Source organism: Halichoerus grypus, chromosome 14 (assembly GCF_964656455.1).
Source record: "Halichoerus grypus chromosome 14, mHalGry1.hap1.1, whole genome shotgun sequence".
In the NCBI taxonomy this organism is placed as follows: Eukaryota; Metazoa; Chordata; class Mammalia; order Carnivora; family Phocidae; genus Halichoerus; species Halichoerus grypus.
Window position 1 is genome coordinate 59869518 of NC_135725.1, and position 22574 is coordinate 59892091.

The 22574-nt window shown below is 51.2% G+C and overlaps 1 protein-coding gene across 6 annotated transcripts in view; it reads right to left on the bottom strand.

Annotated features, from left to right (window-relative positions):
* Positions 1-22574, bottom strand: part of PAX5 (paired box 5) — a 189302-nt gene that overhangs the window by 29978 nt on the left and 136750 nt on the right. For all 6 annotated transcript variants that reach the window (XM_078061460.1, XM_078061459.1, XM_036100449.2 and 3 more), the window contains one exon: positions 12998-13099. In XM_078061460.1, the coding sequence (XP_077917586.1) occupies positions 12998-13099 (102 nt within the window). The remainder of the gene's footprint in view (positions 1-12997; positions 13100-22574) is intronic.

Below are 22574 nucleotides of genomic sequence, written 5' to 3' on the forward strand. Positions count from 1 at the left end.
GGTGGGGTAATTAATCTAAGACCTCATCAGAGGCGTCTGTTTGCCAACTGGCACCCGGCAACCCCTCCCGGCATTTATAATTGTCCACTGTCAAAAATCACAATTTGTCCCAGTTTTTCTGGTGATCTTCTTCTTGATTAAAACTATGTTTTTGGAAGCACGCTCTGGAACACATCCAGACAGAAACTGTTTCCAGCAAAGAGCTCCCTGCTCCCAGCCGTGCAGGGAGGCAGCTCCAGGTGCAGAGCTGCGCACAGAGCACGGGCTTGACGGTGGGACCCTGTCGAAAACCAGTCCACTCGCGGAGGGGGGCGCACAGCCACGGCTTCACTCCCGGGCCTCTACGTGCGACCCACCAGCCGCCCTCCTACTTTAGAACAGGGATTTCAGGTTTGGGCTGATGTTATTGAAAGGTCAAGAAGCTGTCTCAAATCCATTTTGGAAGCCAGTGGGGAATAAATCATCAATTACGGAGGAGAACGGCACTGAGGAAGGTCCGCTCCGCGCGGCCGAGGGAACCCGAGCCGGCCGGGACTCGCAGAAGAGCAAGGGAAGCAGACACCGAAATGCGAGCAGAGACTTTATAACCTCAGCTGGGGTCATGGCCAGATTTTTCTATTTGTCTGATTTTCTAATTGGGTCACAACTTCCAGAGGGAAACTGAACCCAGGAAAAGAAAACAATCATTTCTTTTTGTCTAGCTGCCTGGCTCTGGGGGGAAAGCAGAGAGCGGGAAGAGCCGGGGACCTTGGCATGGCCTACAGGTCCCTGGCAGAAGCTCTCATGGGCCCGGGGACGGGGATTGTCTCTCTCCCAGCTGGCTGGGGCCCAGAGCTGGGGGAGAGATGTGGGCTCAGGAAGAACACGCCAAGGTGGGGGTAGGTGGGGTGGGAGTCCTGCTTCGGGTTGTTCTAGAAGCCAGGGCACCCAGGGCCCACCCCAGGAATACCAGGCCTGCCTGAGGTCAGGAGACACAATGCTTCAGTGAAGAACTGATAGTGGGGGAGGCGGGGGGCATTGGTTTTTCCCCAGTGGGAACAACAGGGCAGGCAGCTACCACCGCAAGAAGGCTGGTCTGGCTCTTCCTCTGATCAGCTGTGTGACCCCGAACAAGTGCTTTCCTTGACCTCATCTGCGCCCTCGCAGGCTGACTTCTCAGGCTCAGTCGGGCCCTGTCCGTCCGTTTACAGAGGCAGCTGCAGCTACAGAACGTGTGAGGCCGTCTCCAGCCCTCCGCGAGGAATGTGTGAGAACAGAACCCTCCCCGTACCACAGGGACGCACCCCAATCTAGACCAGGGCTCACCGCCTCCCATGCTTTTCCTACAGGCAGATTCTCCCAAAGCCAGGGGTGGGGCCCACAGCTGGGGCCCCCACTGAGTCAGTGCCTTTGCCGCTGTCCCCCGTTACCCGCTCCACACACCCACCACAAAGTCCTGGGTAATGGCAGCTGATACACGGCTGGTCTCCAGGTTCGATTCCCTTGCAGCTGTTTCCCCAAGTGTCTCCAGCTTCTTCCTGGGGAGTCCTGTTTCCAGAAATCCCCCACTCACAGTGCTCTCAGAAAGTCTGCACATTGACAAAGCCCCAACAGACAGCGAGTTCACGGGGCTGTGGGGATTTGCTCAGTCCCAGACTCCTGGCTACAGCCACGGTACCTCCCCTCACCTAGATCTGCTCAGGCGCGCCCTTCTCTAGAAAGCGACTTCTAGATGTTAACCCAGGGTTTCTAATAGTCAAACACCAAACTGCAAAGTCCTTCTCTTGTCGTCTGGCCTGGACCACCTGCCTGTTGTGACCTGATGCGGACCACTTTTCCTAAGCCTCAGTTTTCATCTCTGTGAAATGGGGCTACGAACTGTGCTGCCCTCACACTAAGGTGTGGACCCTCTGAGATGACACACAAAAGAGGCTTGTAAATTGTAAAGATCTGTCCAGATGGTGGTGCGTATTCTTCACATTGTTGTGAATAAGACCTCAAAATGGCCACACTGTCATGCATCCTGTGCTGGTGGGACAATGCCCAAGGCATTTGTGACCTGTGATTGCTCTGTAGACAAAAGGACATGATAACACAGTTGTCATTTTCAAATTTCCCTTCCTCGCTCTTTTATCTCTCTCGCTCTCTTTTCCACTCCTTCCCTCTTTCTTTCTCTTTCTTTCAACCCTGGATCTAAGTCTCCCTGATTTGGGTCCTTTATTTGTGCCGTTGCACATAGACTCCTTATAAAGAAAATTCATTTGTTCAGGGTCACCGCGTGGTTTTTCATTAAAAACAAATTACCCGCATTCAGGGAGGACATCTGGGCTTCGCGGGTCCCATTAATGACTATATTTCCAGCCTCCCTGGCCCGTTTGGGCTCCCCTTGCCTGTCACCCCGCGTTCCCGGCCCCGGGAGGACAATGAGAGTGACAGTCAAGTGAAAGGGAAAACATGAGGGATGAGGGCGAGAGGCGAGTCCCCTGAGAGGGGAAGGAGGGAAAAGTGAAAAAAATAAATAACTCAAACAGAGGGTAACAAGGGCTATTGTCTCGGCGTCTTCCAGCAAGGAGCCAGAGCAAATACTGGAAGAAAGAGTGGGGGCATGGAAGTCAAGCTGAAGCTCTGTTTAATTACACAGTTGGGCCCTAAGCCGCTGACTCTGCACCGGACAAGGTAGGGAGGGGCGTGTGCCTGATGCAAATGGACTCCACCCATCTCCATTGAGCGCCTACTGTATTCAGGGACAGAGCAGGTGGAGGATTCCAAGGGGAGCAACCAGGGGATGGGAGCACTCTGTCACCGCTCTGACCGAGGGAGACCAGGGGCCCTGCCCTGGGGTGTGCTCACGGGAGAGAGGAGGCCCCCGAGGCGAGGGGTGGGGGAGGCGCGGGGGCAGGCTTCCTATAAGACAGAGCATTTGATTTGGTGCCTAGAAGGACGGGTCAAGCACGGAGAGGGGAAGATGGGGTACTGGAATCTGAAGTGTGGTTCTCTGGTGTCCCAGCTGGGAAGAGCCTCTTCTGGGCCATAAAAAGGTCTCTGGGTCAGGAAGGCCATCTGCAGCCCTACCAGGGCACCAAGGAAACCAAGAGTGCCTCCACGGCCCAGAGCCCATTCCTTCTCTCCACGGGCACCAGGGGCTAGGTGAACTTGAGCATGAGCACCAGGTGCCAGGCCCAGCTGCTCCCCTGTTGGCTGTGTACCCCTGGCAAGGCATGGTACCTCTCTGAACTCACCCAGCCTGCCCCTGAAGTGGGCACAAACTCTCCAACCTCCCCAGGTGCTTTCAAACTGCAACCTGGGATAATAGAGAGAGCTCTGTGATACCACCATGCAGGCAGGCAGGAGGCCTGCAGGTGGAATCAGCTTATGGGCATAAGCATTTTGGCCTTGTTAAGAAGCCTTTTGGAGAGCAGGTGCCAAGCCCTACTGGCTCTCCCTGCCTCCCGAAGGCTCGAAGCACTGCCAGAAGTTCTCTGGAGAGAAATCCCAGGTGGAGTGACCCACAGGCTTAGAGAGGGTGGTCAAGCCAGCTGAGGACTGACAGCTGATGAGGTCTTGTAGATGGGGGCTGCAGATTCCAGCAAATCAAAGGGAGGAAAACACAGACAACCCCAGTAGATTCAATCTGGTTTTTTGGAAGAACTCCAGTGTGTGTAGAAGCAGATACCTTTTGTATTCACTGCCCCCCACCCCCGATCCGTTCATTGTCTCCCTCCTCACTCCACCTCCCACTGACTAACATATGCTTCATCCCCAGTGACAAGCCAAGCCAGAGACTCCTCTCTTCCTAGATTCCTCCCCTGACCCAGGGTTAGCTACACCCCTAACCTCTTACATTCTTTGATGTGGACAGCATTTCACAATTTTAGAAAAACTCTGCAAAATCAGCTTCAGACATGCCCTCCCTGCTCCAACCCTGCTACAGAGAAATTCTGGAGCCCTCTATTCCTGACATTCCTAATAGAGGCTGCACCCCCCTTCTCTGTGCTCCCAGAGTCCCTGAGTTTACCTATTACCACATTCGTCCCCCTAGATCCTTACCGACTTGCCCATCTGCACTATAGACTAAGCTTTTCATGGACAAGGGGCACAGCTTTCACCTTTCTATGCCTACCCTCATGCTTGGTACATGTAGTTGGAAGGGAGAGAGAGAGGGAGGGAGGAGAAAAGGAAAGAAAAACTGATGGATGGATGGGTGGGTGGCTGGCTGCTAAAACCTGATCAGCTCAAGGTCCCACCATTACTTTTTATGTTCAATATGGTTCAACAGGACATCAGGGTGTCTCCCACGCTGCTTCTTCCCAGACCCCCACGTGCCTAACTATGGGGCACCTCTCCAACCCACCTTATAGTACTTCACGCATAAAGGTACCAAAAATAATGAGACTTCTCATTCTAAAAATACAAAAGGCTTATTTTTATAATTTTGCTTCTGAAATTATTTGGCCACAAGCAATTTATGTAACCTATGGTTGGCTATGATTTCTCAGCAATCAAAATACAGGCCAGGGAATTCTTGCAAAGTGAGAAAATCCAACTTAAAAATTGTTTTCAAATGTAATGAAATTTTTATGAGCACTAAATTTAATAGTTAATGAAGTTAACATAATGTTACAATTTGCAGGCACTAAACTTAACATTTATTAAGGCAACTTTTCCAGCTTCCTTTCTGAACTTTTGAGGCAAAAACAGTGGTAAATTGTTGTAAATTCCTGAAAAGCTCTTGGGCCCTTAGCCCAGGACCCCTCAGGGACCCTGCATTCCCCATTACTGTCCCATAGGAAGTCCTGGCTAGGATGTCAAGCTCCTTCTTCAGGAGCTCAAGTCTGGTAGGGGCTAAGATACACTCACAGATAACGTCATAGAAACTAAGAGGAACGTTCGCCGGGAGAAGTGGGCAGAGCCAGTGGGTAGATGGCTAGGGGGCTGGTCTGAACCCTGGATGCTGTAGGACACTGGCTCCTGCATGGGGACCCTTTCCTTCCAGGAGGGCTGCCTCCCAGCCTCCCCCTTCCTAGCCCACCCAGCTGAGCCAGGCCCAAAGCACCTTTTCCTCGTTTTCCCTGAAACAGGACTCGACCACTTATCCCGAGGGAACCGCCACCCAGCCCTGTGGCGGCCTTCAGGCGGGAAGTGGTACCGGGCGGCAATGCCACAGAATGGCCTGCCATCCCCGGGGCTTGGAGTCGGCTGCTCTACCACCTACCGTGTGGCCAGGTGCTCAGGAGGACTCCCCTGCGGCCGCTCTGCTAGGGCCTGTGCACACGTGAGCTGCAGCCCCTGTCCACTGGGGCGCCTCTCCTAGAATCTGACTCAGACCTCGGGATCAAGGAGGATGAAAGCCCCGGGCCCAGTGAGGCCGCCCATTCTCCTCAGGACACCCACACCTGAGGGCTGTGCACCTGCACTCCTCTCTGAACCAACAAGGGAACCCAACCTCTTGGGGCTGGGACCTCAACCTCCCCCACTTCATTTCACCCAAAGCTCAGATGCCCTCCACATACTTCAATTTCTTCTAAAGCAAATCCTGACTGTATCCCCTAATTTCCTAAAAAGGCATCACAATCCAGTTTTTTGTTTGTTTGTTTTTAAAAAAATACCACTTGCAGAGGCACATCAGGGAGAAACATGAAAAGTCAGGAGCCCAGACATATGGTCTCCCTCACTCATGCCTGGTTCTCATAACTGCCATCAGAAGGCGCAGAGATGGGGAGAGCTAGACAGAGTAGCCCGGGGAGACCTAGACACAGAGCGCAACTGCTGGTCGTACCGCCTCATGCACCCGAGGTTTCCAGGGGTTGATGTTTGGATGCTGGAGAGGCCCCTCTTCATTCAGCCCAGCCTGGCCTTCCTACTTGTCCCTGCCTGCACCCCAAAACCCCTGCTGGATGCCCAGGCTCTCTGGGCCTTGGGTCTTCTCACCCAGCAACGCCCTTCCAATTTCTCAGGCTGCAAACTTGTCTTTCAAGGTCCAGCCCAAGTGACCTCCCCTGGGAAGCCTTCCCTGGTTTCCCCCACCTCACCCCATGGCCCCAGCAAATTCAGCAGCCCCCTCCTTCGCATTTCCTCGGTACATTCCTACATTTATTTAATTTTTTTTTAATTTTTTTTTTTAAAGATTTTATTTATTTATTTGAGAGAGAGAATGAGATAGAGGGAGAGCATGAGAGGGGGGAGGGTCAGAGGGAGAAGCAGACTCCCTGCTGAGCAGGGAGCCCGATGCGGGACTCGATCCTGGGACTCCAGGATCATGACCTGAGCCGAAGGCAGTCGCTTAACCAACTGAGCCACCCAGGCGCCCACATTCCTACATTTAAACTCCTAACACAGCATGCAGGAATCACTTTTTATATCTGTCTCCCCAACCACTCTGTGAGCTGCCTGAGGGCAAGGACTGTGTCTGCAACACCACACCTAGCTTAGAACTGGTACTTTCAGGAAATGTGTGAAGAATGAACAACCAACTAGCCACCTGCTGTTTCCCCCTGGTTGAGCCTGGTATTCCCCCCAAGTCAGTTCCGTTCCTGGTGTGGCAGAGTGACTAGACGCCACTAGAGGGCAGCAAAGAGTCAGGAACGAGCAACAGGTGGCCACAGGGGAGCCCAGGGTGAGCTTTGAAAAGTGTGGAGGGAGCTTCAAAAGTACCCAGGCCACAGAACCACCAGAAGCCCCGGTGAGGGAGAAGAAAGAGCTATGAAACCAAAAGCCATTCATTCTCTGAGCAAACACTCTCTGAGCCTGATGCTTAGGCCTGGGAGGCACTTGACAAGCCATGGTCCAATCTCCCTCCCTCCACCCATGCTTCAGTCCCTCCCACAGGTCCTTTCTAGTTTCTGTGAGCCCCTCCCCTCCCCAGCCTGCCCATTTGCCTATCTTCAGTTCTAATTCTGGGGAAGGGGTCCCTCTGGCTCCCATTCACTGGTCCTAGCCATGCCTTTCAGAATTGTGCAGAGTATATTCTCCCCATGGTCCACATGCTAAATGAAGCCCAGAATGTGGAAATGGCATTCTCAGATCACATAGTGACTCCCTGGCTGAATCTGGCCACAATCTAGGCTTTTGCCTCCCTGCTGGCCCCCCTGCCCCCATTCCTGCTTGGCAACATTCTTGCTTGTGACTGGATTCTTTTCGAACTATTTCTCCCACTGATCCATGGGCTCCATGGGCCATGAACTCCACTGGAGAGTCCTCAATCTGATGCCAGCCTCGGTCAGGCCAGCCTTAGAGGCATGCAGCTAGGTGTCTTTTCTCACCACCACACCCCGCTCAGGCCCCTATATAAACAACAGTCATCACAGTAATCGTCAACATTTGTGTGGCATTTACTATGTGCTAGGTAAAATTCTAAGAGTACTATATAAACTACATCATTTAATGCTCACTCTTATTCCCGTCACCCCCATTTTATAGATGAGGAGGAAACGAAGGTACAAAGAAGTTATGTAACTTGACCCAAGTCACACAGCTAGTGAGACACAGAATGGGGATTAAAAACCAGGCAATCTGGCTCCAGTGTCCCATGCTTCCCCATGTGGCTGGGAACCGGGACATGGCAGTGAACAAAACAGACCTAGCTTTGTGTATTGCACAACCTGATGGGAAAGCAGATGAGGATGGAGTAAACCACTGAGGAAAGTCCTTCACCTATGCTTAGTATCTGCTTAGGATGCTTTGTGAGAGGAGTGATGGGGGGGTGGTCCTGGTTTAGATGGTGTGGTAGGCAGAATAATGACCCCTGACCAAAGAGGTCTACATCCTAATCCCTGGAACCTGTGAGCATGGTAGGTGATATAGCAAAGGGGAATTGCTAATTAGCTGGAAGCTAAGGAGAGTTACCCTGGATTATCCAGGTGGGGCCAATAAAATCCCATGAGTCCTTAAAAGTGGAAGAGGGAGGCTAGAAACAGAGAAGTAGAAAGATGGCGTCACAATAAAGATTCAGCCCAGCATGGCCAGCTTTGAAGATAAAGCACGGGGGCCACCAACCAACGAATGCAGGGAATATCTACACACTGGAAAAGGCAAGGAAACGATTCTCCCCTAGAGCCTCCAGGAGGAACACAGCCCTGCTGACACCTTGACGTTGGCCCACTAACACCCATTCTGGACTTCTGACCTCCAGAACTATAAGATGATGAATTTATGTTTTGAGTCACTAGTTTGTGGTAACTCATTACACTAGCAATAGGAAATTAATATGCATTTGGTTACGGGGAAGACCCCTCTGAGGTGAACCCTACAGGGAGGCGAGGACTAGTCCCGTAAGAGCAGCAGAGAGGGGCTGAGAAGAAGCTGCACCTGCCTCTCATTCCCACCGCCAGAGTCCCATGGGCCCCATGCCTGCCCATCTCTCGCTGTCGTTCCACACCTCGCTGGCCTCAGGTTCCTGTTCTACCCACCCTCGGCTCCTTCTTTATGAAAAGAAAATCCATCAGTTAACTGAGCAATGTAACTGAAAAGCACCCCAAAACGATATACACCAACCCATGGCAAGTAGAGCGCCCAGGACAGGAGGAACTTGCTGTGCCCCTTCTAGGGCTTCCAACAAGCTTCTTGTCTGCTGCAGCCCAAGGAAGGAAAACACGACACAGTTGGGATTTCTTGGCACTCGGCCTAAAGCTCCCAGAGGGAAAGCACGTGGAGGGCATGTGGGAGCGTCCCTGACTGGGTCGTCTCAAAGACAGTCTCCTTGCTGCTTAGACTTACTGAAGCCAAAGGGCAGTGAGCACCCTTCCTTCTCGCCCAGCCTGGAAATTTTAAGAGTTTCAAAAGCCATGCTTATATCTGTTAGGATGTACAAACATCTCCAGGCGGGTATCAACTAGTTGTACTGATCAGGACACCACGGAATCTTTGGTGCAAAACTTTTGGCATTTGCTGGGACTCGAGGAAAACAAGACTCAACTGTTTCCATTCTAAGCTGATTATGTGCCCTCTTTGCTTTATTCAATGTAAGTGATCGACGAAGGGCTCACAGATTTTGCACAGTGGCAGAAGGCAGAAATGGAATCTACAAATACCAGAGAAGACCAAGAAGCCCCATTTTGCAGACCTGGGAACACCCTGGAGCCGGAAACATCAGACAGCACCCCGATGGCAGAATCAGGATGGAAAATACAGAGTCCAAGCCAACAAGCTAGAATTTAATATGGAAAAATGGGATGCCTTTTTTTTTTTTTCCAGGGCCAAAAGTTCAACTACACTTGGGCAGTCCCTCCTCAATGTGTCTACAAGCAAACCTTACACCTGAAAGTCTTCCCTTGAAAGAAGAGGGGGCAGCTAAATTTCCTAAAACCTAGCATGGAAAAACAACTCAGAAGATGTCGGTCTCCCTCCGGATTCACGGCTAGGGGAGGCAGGCGGACTGTTCCATATAGTGAAACAGACAATTACCACGTCACAGCCTCAGACAAAAGAAGGATAAACAATCTCCTAAAGCCTTGCTCAGTTTGTTTCTCCAAACTCTACCAACATGCCCCTGGGGGTCTGTGAAATGGCATCCCCTTCAGCACGGCCACAATTGCATGAACGCCTCCCAGATTCAGAAGCCCATGAGATTATGAGTCAGAAATCTGAACAAAGTGGAAATCCTCAAATAGATTGTGGTATATCCATGCTCTAATCCCTGGAACTTGTGAATGTTACTTCTATGGACCAAAAAAAAGGGAAGGAGGAGCGTGTGTGGGGAGGTTCCCTTTATAGATGTAATTAAGATTTTTTTTTTTTTAAAGACCCTACCCATTCATTCTGACAGAGAGAGAGAGACAGCAAGAGAGAGGGAACACAAGTGGGTGGAGTGGGAGAGGGAGAAGCAGGCTTCCCGCGGAGCAGGGAGCCCGACGCAGGGCTCGATCCCAGAACCCTGGGACCATGACCTGAGCCGAAGGCAGATGCTTAAGGACTGAGCCACCCAGGCGCCCCGATGTAATTAGGGATTTTAAAATGGGAAGAGTATCTTGGATTATCCAGCTGGGCCCTAAATGCAGTCCTGTGTATCCTTACAAGGGAGAAGGAGACGTGACCCCCTCCGTGCTGTGAAGGTAGAACAGAGACTTGCAGGGAACACCAGGACCCACAGGAATGGATCTTTCCCTAGAGCCCCCAGAGGAAGCACAGCCCTGGGCCCCAGGACTGCGAGACAGTCACAAGAACTAATGCACGGTTCCATATTAACTTTCCCTGCCTCCCTCCCTTAGCCACAGCACACAGAAGGACCTATTCTGTGCTAGGGACTGTGAGGGCTACAGAAGATAAAGCAGAGGGCCTGGCCTTTATGACCCACCATCCAGCGGCACAGCTAACTGGGCCACACACAGGCTGGGCCATGGGGTGTAACAAAGCCAAGTATCAAGCATCCCCCCCGGGGAGGGCCAAACCGGAAGGCTTCCCGGAGCAGGTGATATTTCCACGTAGCCTGAAGGGTAAAGCTGGATCCCAACAGACAGGGGCAGGAAGTAGCAGAAACCAAGGGCACAGATGGGAATTACACTGATGGATGCGACTGTGAGGTGTGCGAGGAACCAGTGGGCGGTCACGGGGAGGGACGAGCTGGGCGAGCTGGCCAGAAAGGCAGGTTGAGGCCAGATTAGGTGATGCCTGAATGGCAGGCCCAAGACCCGCCGTGCCGTAAGGTGGGCCCCCTGTGCTGTGTGCCAGTCCTGGGGGAGTTCAGCGAAGACCGTGCCTGTGGGCCAGCACTGCCCCCATGAAGCCATTCCAAAAATAGGTTTGATGATCATGTTGGAAACAGAATCCCAAAGATGTGACACAGTTTGGACACTGAGGAACAGGAACCCCTGAGCATGGGGTCCCAGCCCTGACACTGGGTCTGGAAGGGAATGAGTCGCAGGGGTGTATGAGAAGAGAAAGCAAACGGAGAAGAAAGGGAGAGAGTGGGAGGCAGACCTGGGCTCCCCGCCAAGATGCTTGTGTTCCTCCCTCCACATGGCGTACCGTCCCTCTGTGCCAGGGGACTGACTGATCATGCCCCATGCTAGTACCGGTCCCGCCGCTGGTTTGGTCAGACTGGACCTTTGTTCAGGCCTGTGATTCCTGCGGCTGCTGTTAATGGGCGAGGAACCGCCGTTGGTTCCCACTGGGGTCTCTGCCAGGACCATGGCCATTTGTATCTTGAGCCTAGTAATTAGGCCTGGAGAAATCACGGGGGCCGGGACAGGCTCTGTTTGGATAAACTCAAGAAAGCTCAGCTGCTTCTCAAGACTTGGCCTCTTTGGGGTCTGCGGTGGGGAGACGGCAGGGCCAGCTGGTGGCCTCAGCCTTACCGGACAGTGTGCCCTTGGGAGAGGGCCTGGGGCGGCTGCCTGGGCCCCTGCCATCCGGCAGAAGCTTGTGTTGATGGAATGAGAGCACACAGAGGCAGCGGAGTTCGGAGGAAGGAGCCCTAACTGCTGGGCAAAGCCCCAGACTCAAGCCCTGCCCCCTGCAGGCTGGGCAGCCTTGGGCGATTCCCCAACTGCTCTGAGTCTCAGCTTCCCCTTTTGGAAAATGGGGATTTGATTCCTACCCAGCCCACCTCACAGGGTTGGAACCATAAAGGGCTCCTGGGAAAGCACTTTGCCTTTTATAAAGTGCTACGGAAGCGTGAGGGGCCGTGAGTGGGCAGGACTTGGGCTCCATCTCCTGAGAGTAGGGGCGGGAAGGAGTCTGGGTCCCCCCACCTCTGTTGGCCTTGTGCACAGTATTTCCCGACGCTCTGCCATGAGCCCATCCCCCCCCGCCCAGCAGAGAGGCAAAGGCTCTTTGCAGGTGTGAACCTGGCAGGCCTCCCTGGCCCTGGCGAGGCCCAGGGCACGAGTACACACAGAGGCCATTTCCCATATGTCTCATATTTAAAAGTCATAAATCAAGCTAACAAACCGTTAAATGAAATATGCTCTGTCCTCCTACCTTGTTAAATACATCTTTGTTAACAACCGGGAAGGCCAGGAGTGAATTTAGAATTCTGGGGCTCCTTGGCATCTGTGCCAGGACCTGGCTGTGCGGGGAAAGCCCAGCCAGGCTAGGATTCGCCCTGCTCCCTTCCCGCCCCTGGCTTGGCTCATCATCCTGTGGGGCCTCACACGGAGGTGGGAACACCCCATCTCACATTCGGTTCTGCCCATCCCCCACCAGTCCTCAGCCTGGGGTGCCACGCCCATGACACGGACTGCAGAGGAGGCTGGCAGAGGCATGTGGTTACTTAGGCAGGACCCCTAGGGTGGGCTAGAAAGAGGGGTTCGGGCACCAGGTAAATGACTCAGAACAAGAAACAATACTAACCCTTAAAAGAATAAAAGAAGTGTAACCACATCCAACCCAGTCCTGATTTTCCCCCTGATTTTTTTAAACATCTTTCAAAAAATGATGCTTTGGGTTTCCTGCTATGCTCATGCCCTGAGGACACAGCCAGCCAGCACCAGGATGATGTGCTGTCTTTCCCCACCCCATCCTACAGTGGAAGGAACAGGGCGGTCTCCTTTCTAAATGTCTTTAAAGAAACGGACCCAACGCTGGCGCGAGGGGATAAGGTTTCCTTCCGTGGCCACGGGGTATTCAGCTCCGAATCAAGTCACCAACCCACCCGCCAACATCCTCTCCTGAGCACATGGTCCTCAACCCCAAGGAGTAAGGCTGCTGAGAGCCCCTGGGGGTCGGGGAGGGAAGCCTCCTGGTATTCACCTCGCACAAACTGCGTGGGGGAGGATGGAGGAGGACCCCGACTGAGCACTGGCTGGGCAACCTTTGGCCAGGTCCCGCACCCCTCTGTGTTCAGACTATCTGTGTGGCCACCAAGGGGCTGTTTGAGTGACAGTCCCCACCCCCCTTCCCGAGTTCACTGCCGGCCCCACTGAAGGCCCAGCTGCAGAGAGAGAGGCTGAGAGTGCAGACCTCTGCCTGATTTATTCAGGTCCGCTTCTCAGAAGCGTAGAGGTCACCCGGGCTGTTTGGGGGGAAGCCCCCCCCGAAACCCCGTCCGCTGCCTGCTGTGGAGACGCCAACAGCGCAAACTCACCAGGCACCATCCCTGTCAGCGTCGGTGCTGAGTAGCTGCCCTGTCCGGCGGGGGGGACGTGCGGAGGGTACCCGGGGAGGGTCGTGCTCGCCAAGTCACGGCCTGAGGAATCAAAGCAACAAATCACGGGGTGAGTGTCTCCATGGCCAGCCGCTCATGTCCACAGCTCCCGGGACATCTGCACATTTGTCACGTCTGGGCGCTGAGCGCCAGTGTGCCCCCACCCCCCTCCCGTCACTCACGCATGCAGACACGTGCGCACGCGCGCACACACACACGCACAGACACACACCCCTCCGGCCACCCTGGCTCCACTCAGCAGGGACCCAGGACAGCTCTGCTGCGTCCCTGGGAAAACGGAGCTCCGGCCAGCTCACCTCGCCAGAGCTGAAGGGGGACTTGGACTTCTCCCCGTCCACACCTTTGCTTCTGCCGTGTCTCTGCGCGACGCACCCTCTCCTCCAGCTGCAGGCAGCCCAACACCACGCGCCCGCGAAGGCCTGCTCCAACACCTCCCTCCTCCTCCTCCTCAGACCCTCAGCTGTGTGTCTGGTCCTTACTCAGTCCTTCCTCCTTTGCCCTAGAGCTCGCCATTCACTCGACAAAGGTGCAGGAAGTGTACCTCCTCACACCTGACACTGTTCTGGGCACTGGGACGTGGAGATTAAGGCCTCGGCCACTGGGGGGCAGACATTCTGGTGGGTATGTGTTCACCTCTTTGCAGGCTGCCGGCTCCTGGAGGGCAGGGGGGACACCTCATTCATCCACCACAGGGCTTGGCACCTGGTAGGTCCCGAGTAAAGGCAGAACGAACGGGGTGTCCAAGCGTGCTGGGTTTCATGCTGTGTGGAAGAAACCCCAGGTAGCAGAACTCTGTAAGGGAGACGGCACTGAGCTTTGGCCGCCTCTTAGGGATAAAGCAGAGCTCCGGCCCTTTCAAGCACCACCAGTTACGTGTATGTAACAGGGTGTTCGGGGCTCAGGAACCCAGATCTTGGGCGATCCGACTGTTCAGTGATTAGGTGGTGGGCCCTGAGGACAAGACCCCGCCCTACGGGTGGGATTGCCAATTGCTCCTGGGAGGAGGAGATACACCTGCTTCAGCCATCCTGGGAGGCAGGAGGGAGATGAGGTGGCCTTAGGGCAAGGGAGGGAAAGTGGAACCTTGACCTCCTCTGACTATGGACACTGGAGACTGGGTGGGGGCAGCTCCTGACCATGAAGAGCCAGGCCAGGTCCCAGGACGACTCCTGGAGCCCAGCAACTTGGTGCGGGCCCCACCACAGGTAGGTGACTCTGAGCTCAGCCTATTAGCAGGTGGCCCAAGAAGAGAGACCACCTCTGATCAACACTCCCCAAAGAATCCAAGCCAGCACACGGTATGGGCCGCGAACGTTCCCCAGATAAACCAACAGCCTTTCTAGTGCCAGTCCTTCAAAGACTGTCCAGCCAACAGCCAAAGGCTGCCTCGTTTCACAGGGTTCTGCTTACCTTCCAGAACCTTATGGAACAGAAGGCATGTGGCCTCCCCTGACCTCGCTCACCACCTCCCTGGCTTTAGACTGGGCATCCCAGCTTGCAACAAGCATTGCTCATGTGTCTTCATATGGGGCATTGGAAGGGGAGCAAATGAACTACCTCTGAGCCCCCACAAGAGCTGACATTAAACAAAAAACCGGAATCGATGGAACTGACCAATTCTAATAAAGGTCATTTAAGGAGGTTTTCTCCCCAGCCCTCGTATGCCTCCCCCTCTCATCCTCCTCTGACCCCGCGCTTATAGCCCCCTAGGGCAGCTCCTGTCTCCAGGGTCACGTCTTTGTACCCAACGTCAGAATGGCAGAGGCCTGCAGATATTTGTTAAGTGAATGAAAGAAGTGGCTCCAACAGGGCCCCTGATCTCTCGGGAGCTCATAAAATTCCCTCCACTTGTGGTCAAGAATCAGTGAAGGGAGGGCCCTTGAAGCTCTTCTGGACCAGTCCTGTCGCTATTCTGCAGATGGCAAAGCTGAGACCCATGGTGGGTGGGGAGCAACGAGCTCAGGTTTCCTAACATCAGCCCAGGACCCTCCTCTGCCTCAAGCAGCATTCTGGCGGGGGTGGGAAGAGCACTCACACCCAACACGGAGCCCTCTGCACACGGTCACAGGGATTTGGTGACCCGAGGGCTGCTGAGAAGGTATCTGAGGAAGCGGAGTGAGCCTACGTGTCAGGCTAGCTGGTACAAGATCAAAATGCCAGGGGCCAGACTGTGAGACATGCAGAGAAAGCAGCCGTGGCGGGAGCTGTTCTGATGGGCTGTGAAGCTCCAGCCCCAGCACCATCCCCAGGCTCACGCCCCTGGTGAAGACGACAAACCACAAACGCAGTGACAGAGGTCACGTGTTTAGCCATTCCGCTCCACTGCCACGCACATACACCTGGCGGGGCGTCTGACGGTGAGTCCAGAGGCTCTACGTCACCCAGGCTGAGCCTTGCCTTCAGGCCACACCATGACCATTGCTTATTGGCTCTGTCGTGCAGAAGAAAATTCAACTACGCAGTTTTTGTGGATATATTAGTGTAGGGGTAGGAGCCAGGACCACATCAGAGAGAGGCCAAATCTGCCTCCTGAAAGACAGATGGCGTTATCCTGATAGGAGGCTGCCTGGTGCAGGGAGCACATGGGGGCCAAGCCTCACAAGGTCCACGTCTGGTTGCCTGAGATGGGAAAGAGGGTCGTGGGAAGAGAAGGGGCTTGCCCAGGGACACTCAGCCGATTGGAGGCAAGCCTGGGACTGGAATGCAGCTCTCCTGCCTCCTGGGACTGCGTTCTTTCTTCAACAAGAAGCTGTGCCTTTGGTCAGAACCCCAACAGTTTCTGCCAGTGTTACACATGCTTTAAAACCTTGATCCCTTAAGCAGAAAATACAGTGCCTCACCAAAGCACCCAACTCAAGAAGCCAGATTAAAAAAGTAATAAAATGAGGTGGCTGGGTGGCTCAGCCAGTTAAGCATCCGACTCTGGATTTCGGCTCAGGTCATGATCTCAGGGTCTTGAGATCAAGCCCCACATCAGGCTCCACGCTGGCCATGGAGCCTGCTTAAGATTCTCCCTCTCCTTCTGCCCCTCCCGCCCCTCTAAAAAAAAAAAGGTAATAAAATGAACCTAAGGAAAGGAGGAGGAAGGAATTGATAAAGAAAAAGCAGAAGATAAAGAATTAGGAAACAGAGAAAAGCACACAGAACAATAAATGCACCCAAGAATTGTTACTGGAAAAGACCAATAAGACAGACAAACCTAGGGCAAGATCCAAAAAAGAAGACACAAATATCAAAATAAGGAATGAGGAGAAGGGGCGCCTGGGTGGCTCAGTCGTTAAGCATCTGCCTTCGGCTCAGGTCATGATCCCAGGGTCCTGGGATCGAGCCCCACATCGGGCTCCCTGCTCTGCGGGAAGCCTGCTTCTCCCTCTCCCACTCCCCCTGCTTGTGTTCCCTCTCTCGCTGTGTTTCTCTCTGTCAAATAAATAAATAAAATCTTTAAAAAAAATAAAAGGAATGAGGAGAAGATACAACCAGAGACATGGTAAAGATATTAAAAAATGCAAAGATGCGGGGCGCCTGGGTGGCTCAGTCGGTTAAGCGTCTGCCTTCGGCTCAGGTCATGATCCCGGGGTCCTGGGATTGAGCCCCGCATCGGGTTCCCTGCTCAGCGGGAAGCCTGCTTCTCCCTCTCCCACTCCCCCTGCTTGTGTTCCCTCTCTCACTGTCTCTCTCTCTCCATCAAATAAATAAATAAAATCTTAAAAAAAAATTGCAAAGATGCTCTATACTAATACATATGGACATCTTAGCAAAAGGTACAATTTTCTAGGAAAACATGAATTACCAAAATTAAGTCGAGAAGGAGAAAACACAAACAGCCCAATCACTTTGGCAGAAATAGAAAAGGTTCTTTTTTAAAATAATTTTTTAAAATAAGATGTCCATTTAGTTTTCAGGCAAGTTTCATTTCTTTTTGTTTGGGGCAAGTTCTTTTAAATCTTCGAAGGACACATACTTTTGTTATTAAACTGTTCCAGGATATATAAAACTAAAGAAAATCTTCCCAATTCATTTTTTTCTAAGCTAGCATAATCCTGATATGAAAACTTAACAAAGGTGTACAAAAATGAAAATTAAAGGCTAGTGTCACAATTTATTAATATCCATGCAAAAAAAAAAATCTATGGTCTCACTGATCAAACAATATTAGAAAGAACAATATACCATGAACAAATAAGGTTGATTCCAGGTATGCAAGGATGATTCAGTATTAAAGCACTGGTTGGGAAATCATAGTAATGTATCAAAAGTTGAAAACCATATGATTATATCAAAGCTGTGGAAAAGGCATTGGCTAAAATTCAATACTAATTCCTTACTATACCTCTTGGTAAATAAGAACTGAAGTACACTTCTTTGATCTGGTAGTGATCTTAAATCTTGAGTCAACGTCATACTTAATTGGTGAAATACTTGAAACATTCTGAATTAAAATCAAAAACATGTCAAGGAAACCCGTTATCACTGAAAACTGTTCTAAAAGTTTGAGCCAGTACAAGAAAAGATAGAGACCCAAGAGGGATAAACACTGGCAGTGAGGGAAATTATCATGAGCTGGGTATATCGTGAGCCTGGAAAACCAGCTCATCTACCAGAACCAGTGAAAAGGTTTGTTGAGACAGCTGGAATGGATGTCTAGAATGAATATCGTTCTAGATTGAGTAGCTCCCCACCGCCTCTCCCATCAAGTACAGGTTTTTCAGGTTGGCTTCCAAAGCCCTCCTCAGTCTGTGCCCCTAACCTATGAGCTTTCCAGCCTCATCAACCCTGACTACCCCCACCCCCGGGGCCATTCCCCAAACCTGCCCTACCCTTTCCCATCCCCACGCCTTTGCTCAAGCTGTTCCCTTTCTAACTGCCCTTCTCCCATTCCTATCAGTTCCACACTGCATCCAGTCTCCAACTTCTGCCCTCAAGAGCCTGCTCCTCTGTGAAGTGTTTTCTAGGCCCCTCGAGTCTTTGTGGCACCGGTGTCTACTGCAGGTCCCTCTGCTCCCCACCCCGTCCCAGTGCATAGGGAGCATCGTGCCAGGGGAACAGATAAGCTGGGGGAGATGTCAGTCATGGTAAGACAGCACTTACTTTGTGCCAGACACTCTTTTACATATGTTAACTCATTTTATCAACCTGACGACTCCATGAGGTTCAAACAACCACCATGCCCGAGGAACTGAGGAACGAAGAGGTTAAATAACTTGCCTAAGGTCACACGGCTAGGAGGAAACAGAGCTGGGATTTGAACCCAGGTGCCTGGGCTCCAGCCTGAGCTTCTTTGGTGGCGGTAGAGGGTGGGTGTGTGGGTGGGAGAGAACAAGCTACGAAGGAGGGGAGGATGGAGAACTAGGAAGGTCAATTACTCAGGTTCGCAGCTGGAAGGGGTGAGCAGGTTGGAGCAAGGAAGAGAGAGTGGGGGTCAAAGACGGGCTGCCAGAAGTCAGGAGAGAAAGCGGCTGTCAGTGCCCCTTTGGGAAGAAACTCGCCAATCTCAGTCTGCCAGACCACCTAGACTACGTGCTCCACGAGGGTGGGGCTGCACCGTGCCTGGCAGGTAGCAAGTGCTCAGAACTACCGGTGGGGGAGCAGGACACGAAGAACATCCAGGGCCCATTTACCGGTTTTGCTACTGAACTGTCATGGACCTCTGGCAAGCCACTCCACCCTGAGCCGCAGTCTTTCCCAAATTTAAAAGAGAGCTCTTAGCTCAGTGATCTCCAAGAGTCCCCAAAGCTCATACTGGTCTCTGTGTGCATATACATGAAGGATAGTTTAGCCCTGAATAGACTGTTCTACCCTAAGGTCCAACTGCACCCGCAGCTCTAGAACCTCCACAATCAATCCTCTAATCTGAGCTGCTGCCTAGAGGGCTAATCCATACTCCTTAGGGCACTGGCAAGCAGTTCTCTGAGCTTCTAGCCTCAGTGGGGACTTGGGTCAGCTCCAGCAAGGGTTCAGGACTGGGCCAACATGCCATGGCTTCATGCCATCCCCAGTCCCTCCTCCCAGCCCATGAGGATGGCAGCGTGCACGGTGAGGAGCTGACAAATGGCTACATTTATCTTACAAATACCCCTGCCTCGGAGTTCCCTGTTGCTGGGGGATTCCTTTGCATTATCCATGGCTCCAATTTCATCCAGCAAATGTCCCTACAATCAAAGGCCTGTGGCTACATTTACCTTCCTTGGACTGGCCACAAAAGCAGAGAGTCTGAGTTATCACTTGTGGTGGGCAACAAAGGGAAAGACGGACTGTGCCTGTGACGTGTCCAGCCTCCAGAACCCTCCCTACTCTGTGCCAGGAATTGGGGTGGGCTGTTCAGAAACATTATTCCATTTAATCCTCACAACTTACAAAAGTCCCAATAAACTTTATGAGATCTTGTGGGGAAGTCACAGGGAGGCTCAATACAGAAAGGAAGGTAGCAGAACACAGCAATTAAGAGTATCCAGGCTGGGGATACCTGGGTGGCTCAGTTGGTTAAGCATCTGACTTCGGCTCAGGTCATGATCTCTCGGTCCTGGGATCGAGCCCCTAGTCAGGTTCCCTGGTTAGCAAGGAGTCTGTTTCTCCCTCTCCCTCTGCCGCAACAACCCCCCCCCCCACTCATGTCTCTCTCTCTTTCTCAAATAAATAAATAAAATCTAAAAAAAAAGAGTATCCAGTCTGCCCAGGCTTGGATCCTTGCTTTACCACTTACTAGTTGTGTGGCCTTGAGAGAATTTCTTAACCATTCTGATCCTCCGTGTCCTCATCTGTAAGCTGAGGATAATAGTAGCCAACCCTTATTTAGAGCAAACAGTGGCTAACAGAGAGCCAGATACACCCAAACTCATTTATTCCCATAATAACCCTATTCGAGAGCTACCTATGATCCCTATTTTACTGAGGGGGAAACCAAGGCACAGAAAGTTTAAGTGTCTTGCCAGTCACACAGCTAGTAAGTAAGGAAGCCAGGTTTGAACCCCAGCCAGGGTGGCTGGCCAGTCTGCACCGCCACCACCCTGTGCCACCCTGCACTGGTAAGAGGAACATGCGTCTTCCACGGGCACCGTGAGGGGTTGGCGCGGCACCGTGTCAGCCCACAGCGAGCACCGGCCGAAGACTGGATTGCGGGCCCCAACCCTTTAACCCCACGGCGGTAACCGTCGTCTTGGAAAAGAAATGGTAATCCAACACCAAAAATGTCGTTTGGGAAGAAAACATATTAAACTTCCTTAGACCAGGTAAATTTCGTTTTATGAAAAAGTAAAAAGAAACCTCCGCCTCCTAGAGGCGCAGTGGGCTTCTTCGCCCCTTTGGTTTGGGCTCAGCCCCGTGCCTCGCTTTGGCCAATGGGATGTTAGCAGACACTCAGAGAGCAGCCCCTTACGGTATGCGGGTGTGGCTGGCCGAGCTCCTCGGCACGTGCGCCATCACCCTGAGAACGGGCTCTGGCTAGCCTGCTACCAAGAGGCAGGACACATGTGGAGCAGAGACGGACCCAGCCCACAAATGGAGCCAAGCCTGGCTTTGATTAGCCAACCCAACAAGAAGAAATGATTGTTGTTTTAAGCCCTGAACTTTGGGGTGGTTTGCGAAGCAGCAGTACTGTGGCAATAGCTGATCGATACTAAACTTCATAAATGTTAACAGTTCTTGTTTTCATCATTATTCTCTGCTTGAGAATACTCTGCCTGGGACTTTCTAAGGACACCTGTCCAAATCTAAGTGGAGGATGGACACCATCTGGTGGGAACCCACAGAGTAAATTTAAACCCCACATTTGCTTTGATGCCTAAAAGGACTCTCCTGGCACTGAGCTGGGGATGCTGTGACTCTGGAGTGTATGGGCACTTTCCCCTTCTCAGTCCCCGCCCCAACACATTTCAGGCACGTCTCCAGTGCTGGGGGTTTTAGCAACCGGCCAACACAAGACAGCTAAGATGTTATTGCTCCTTTTAGCTCTAACTCAGGCCTCTAGACTCAACGGGATACCAGAATGAATGCTTCTGAATTTAATATGACTTCAAAACACATATTTATATCATTTTTTTTGCCAAGGAAGAAATGGTTTATATCATTTGCAATGGCACTGAATGTTATTGATGGCATATAATGTATTTGCAAATAAGTGATTTAGGATCTTAACATAATTCTTCCTATTAATGGCACATAAGTACATCCTGGACAATTCATGTGTTGCTCCCTCTTTCCAGAGAGAATAATCAAGACTTGGCCTTATTCACTATTAGCAATGTATGGACATTCTGTATGGACAGAACTTTCATCAAGACAAAGACTGCTCCCCAGAAGAGATAGACTTAGTTCAAAAGAACTCATTCTTTTCAACTGTGAAAGGAAGGAACCTAGCCCTGTTATATGAATGAGGAAACTGAGGCTCAGAGATGAGCTTTGACTGCCCTAAGGTCGTAGAGTAAGTAGTAGAACAGGGACTTCAACTCATGACACATGACTTCTAGTTAAATGCTATTCTTGAAGGTTACTCAAAATGTTCCCCTCAAGGAGACAAGCCCTCCCAGATGTTAAAACATTCTACAAAGTCTTCATAATTACAAGTGTGATACCAGCACATGAATAGACAGAAAACCAATGGGACAGAATTGAAAGTCTAAAAATAGACCCAACTATATATGGAAATCTAACACATGACAAAGGTAGGCTCTCCAATCACTTGAGCAAATATGGACTTTTTATTATAATGGTGTTAGGATGACCGGACAGCCATTTTTAAAAAAGATAAAATAGACGGATTCTTCATACTATATACCAGAATAAACTCCAAATGAATCTGAGATCTAAATGTAAAAAATAAACTATGCAAATACCAGGAGAAAACACAGGTGAATTCCTCTCTCATTTGCAGAGAGAGGCTTTCTAACTATGACTCAAAACCAAACAGATGCACATACCACCTACAAAAATCAGCTCAAAGTGGGTCAAAGACCTAAGTGTATAGTAAAACTACAAAACTCACAGAAGAAAACAGAGGCATAAATTTTCATGACCTCGGATTAAGCAGTACTTTCTTAGATATGACACAAACAACAATAGAAAAATCAGATTAATTGAACTTTATAAAAATTAAAAACTTCTGTGCTTCAAAGAACATCAAGAAGGTACAAAGATGACCCAGAAAATGGGAACAAATATTTCCAAGTCATATATCTGATAAATGACTTGTATCTAGAATATATAAAGCACTCTTACAGCTCAATAATAAAAAGAAAAATAACCCAATTTAAAAATGGGCAAAGCATCTGAATAAAAAAGATGTACAAATGGCCAAGAAGTCCATGAAAAGACATCCAACATCATTAGCTATCAAGTAAATGCAGAGCAAAACCACCATGAGACACCACATCACACCCACTAGGATGGCTATAATCAGAAAAGGTTATGACAAGCATTGACCAAAGATGTGGAAAGTTGGAACCCTTACACACTGCTGGTGAGAATGTAAAATTGTACAACCATGTGGAAAAGCCTGGCAGTT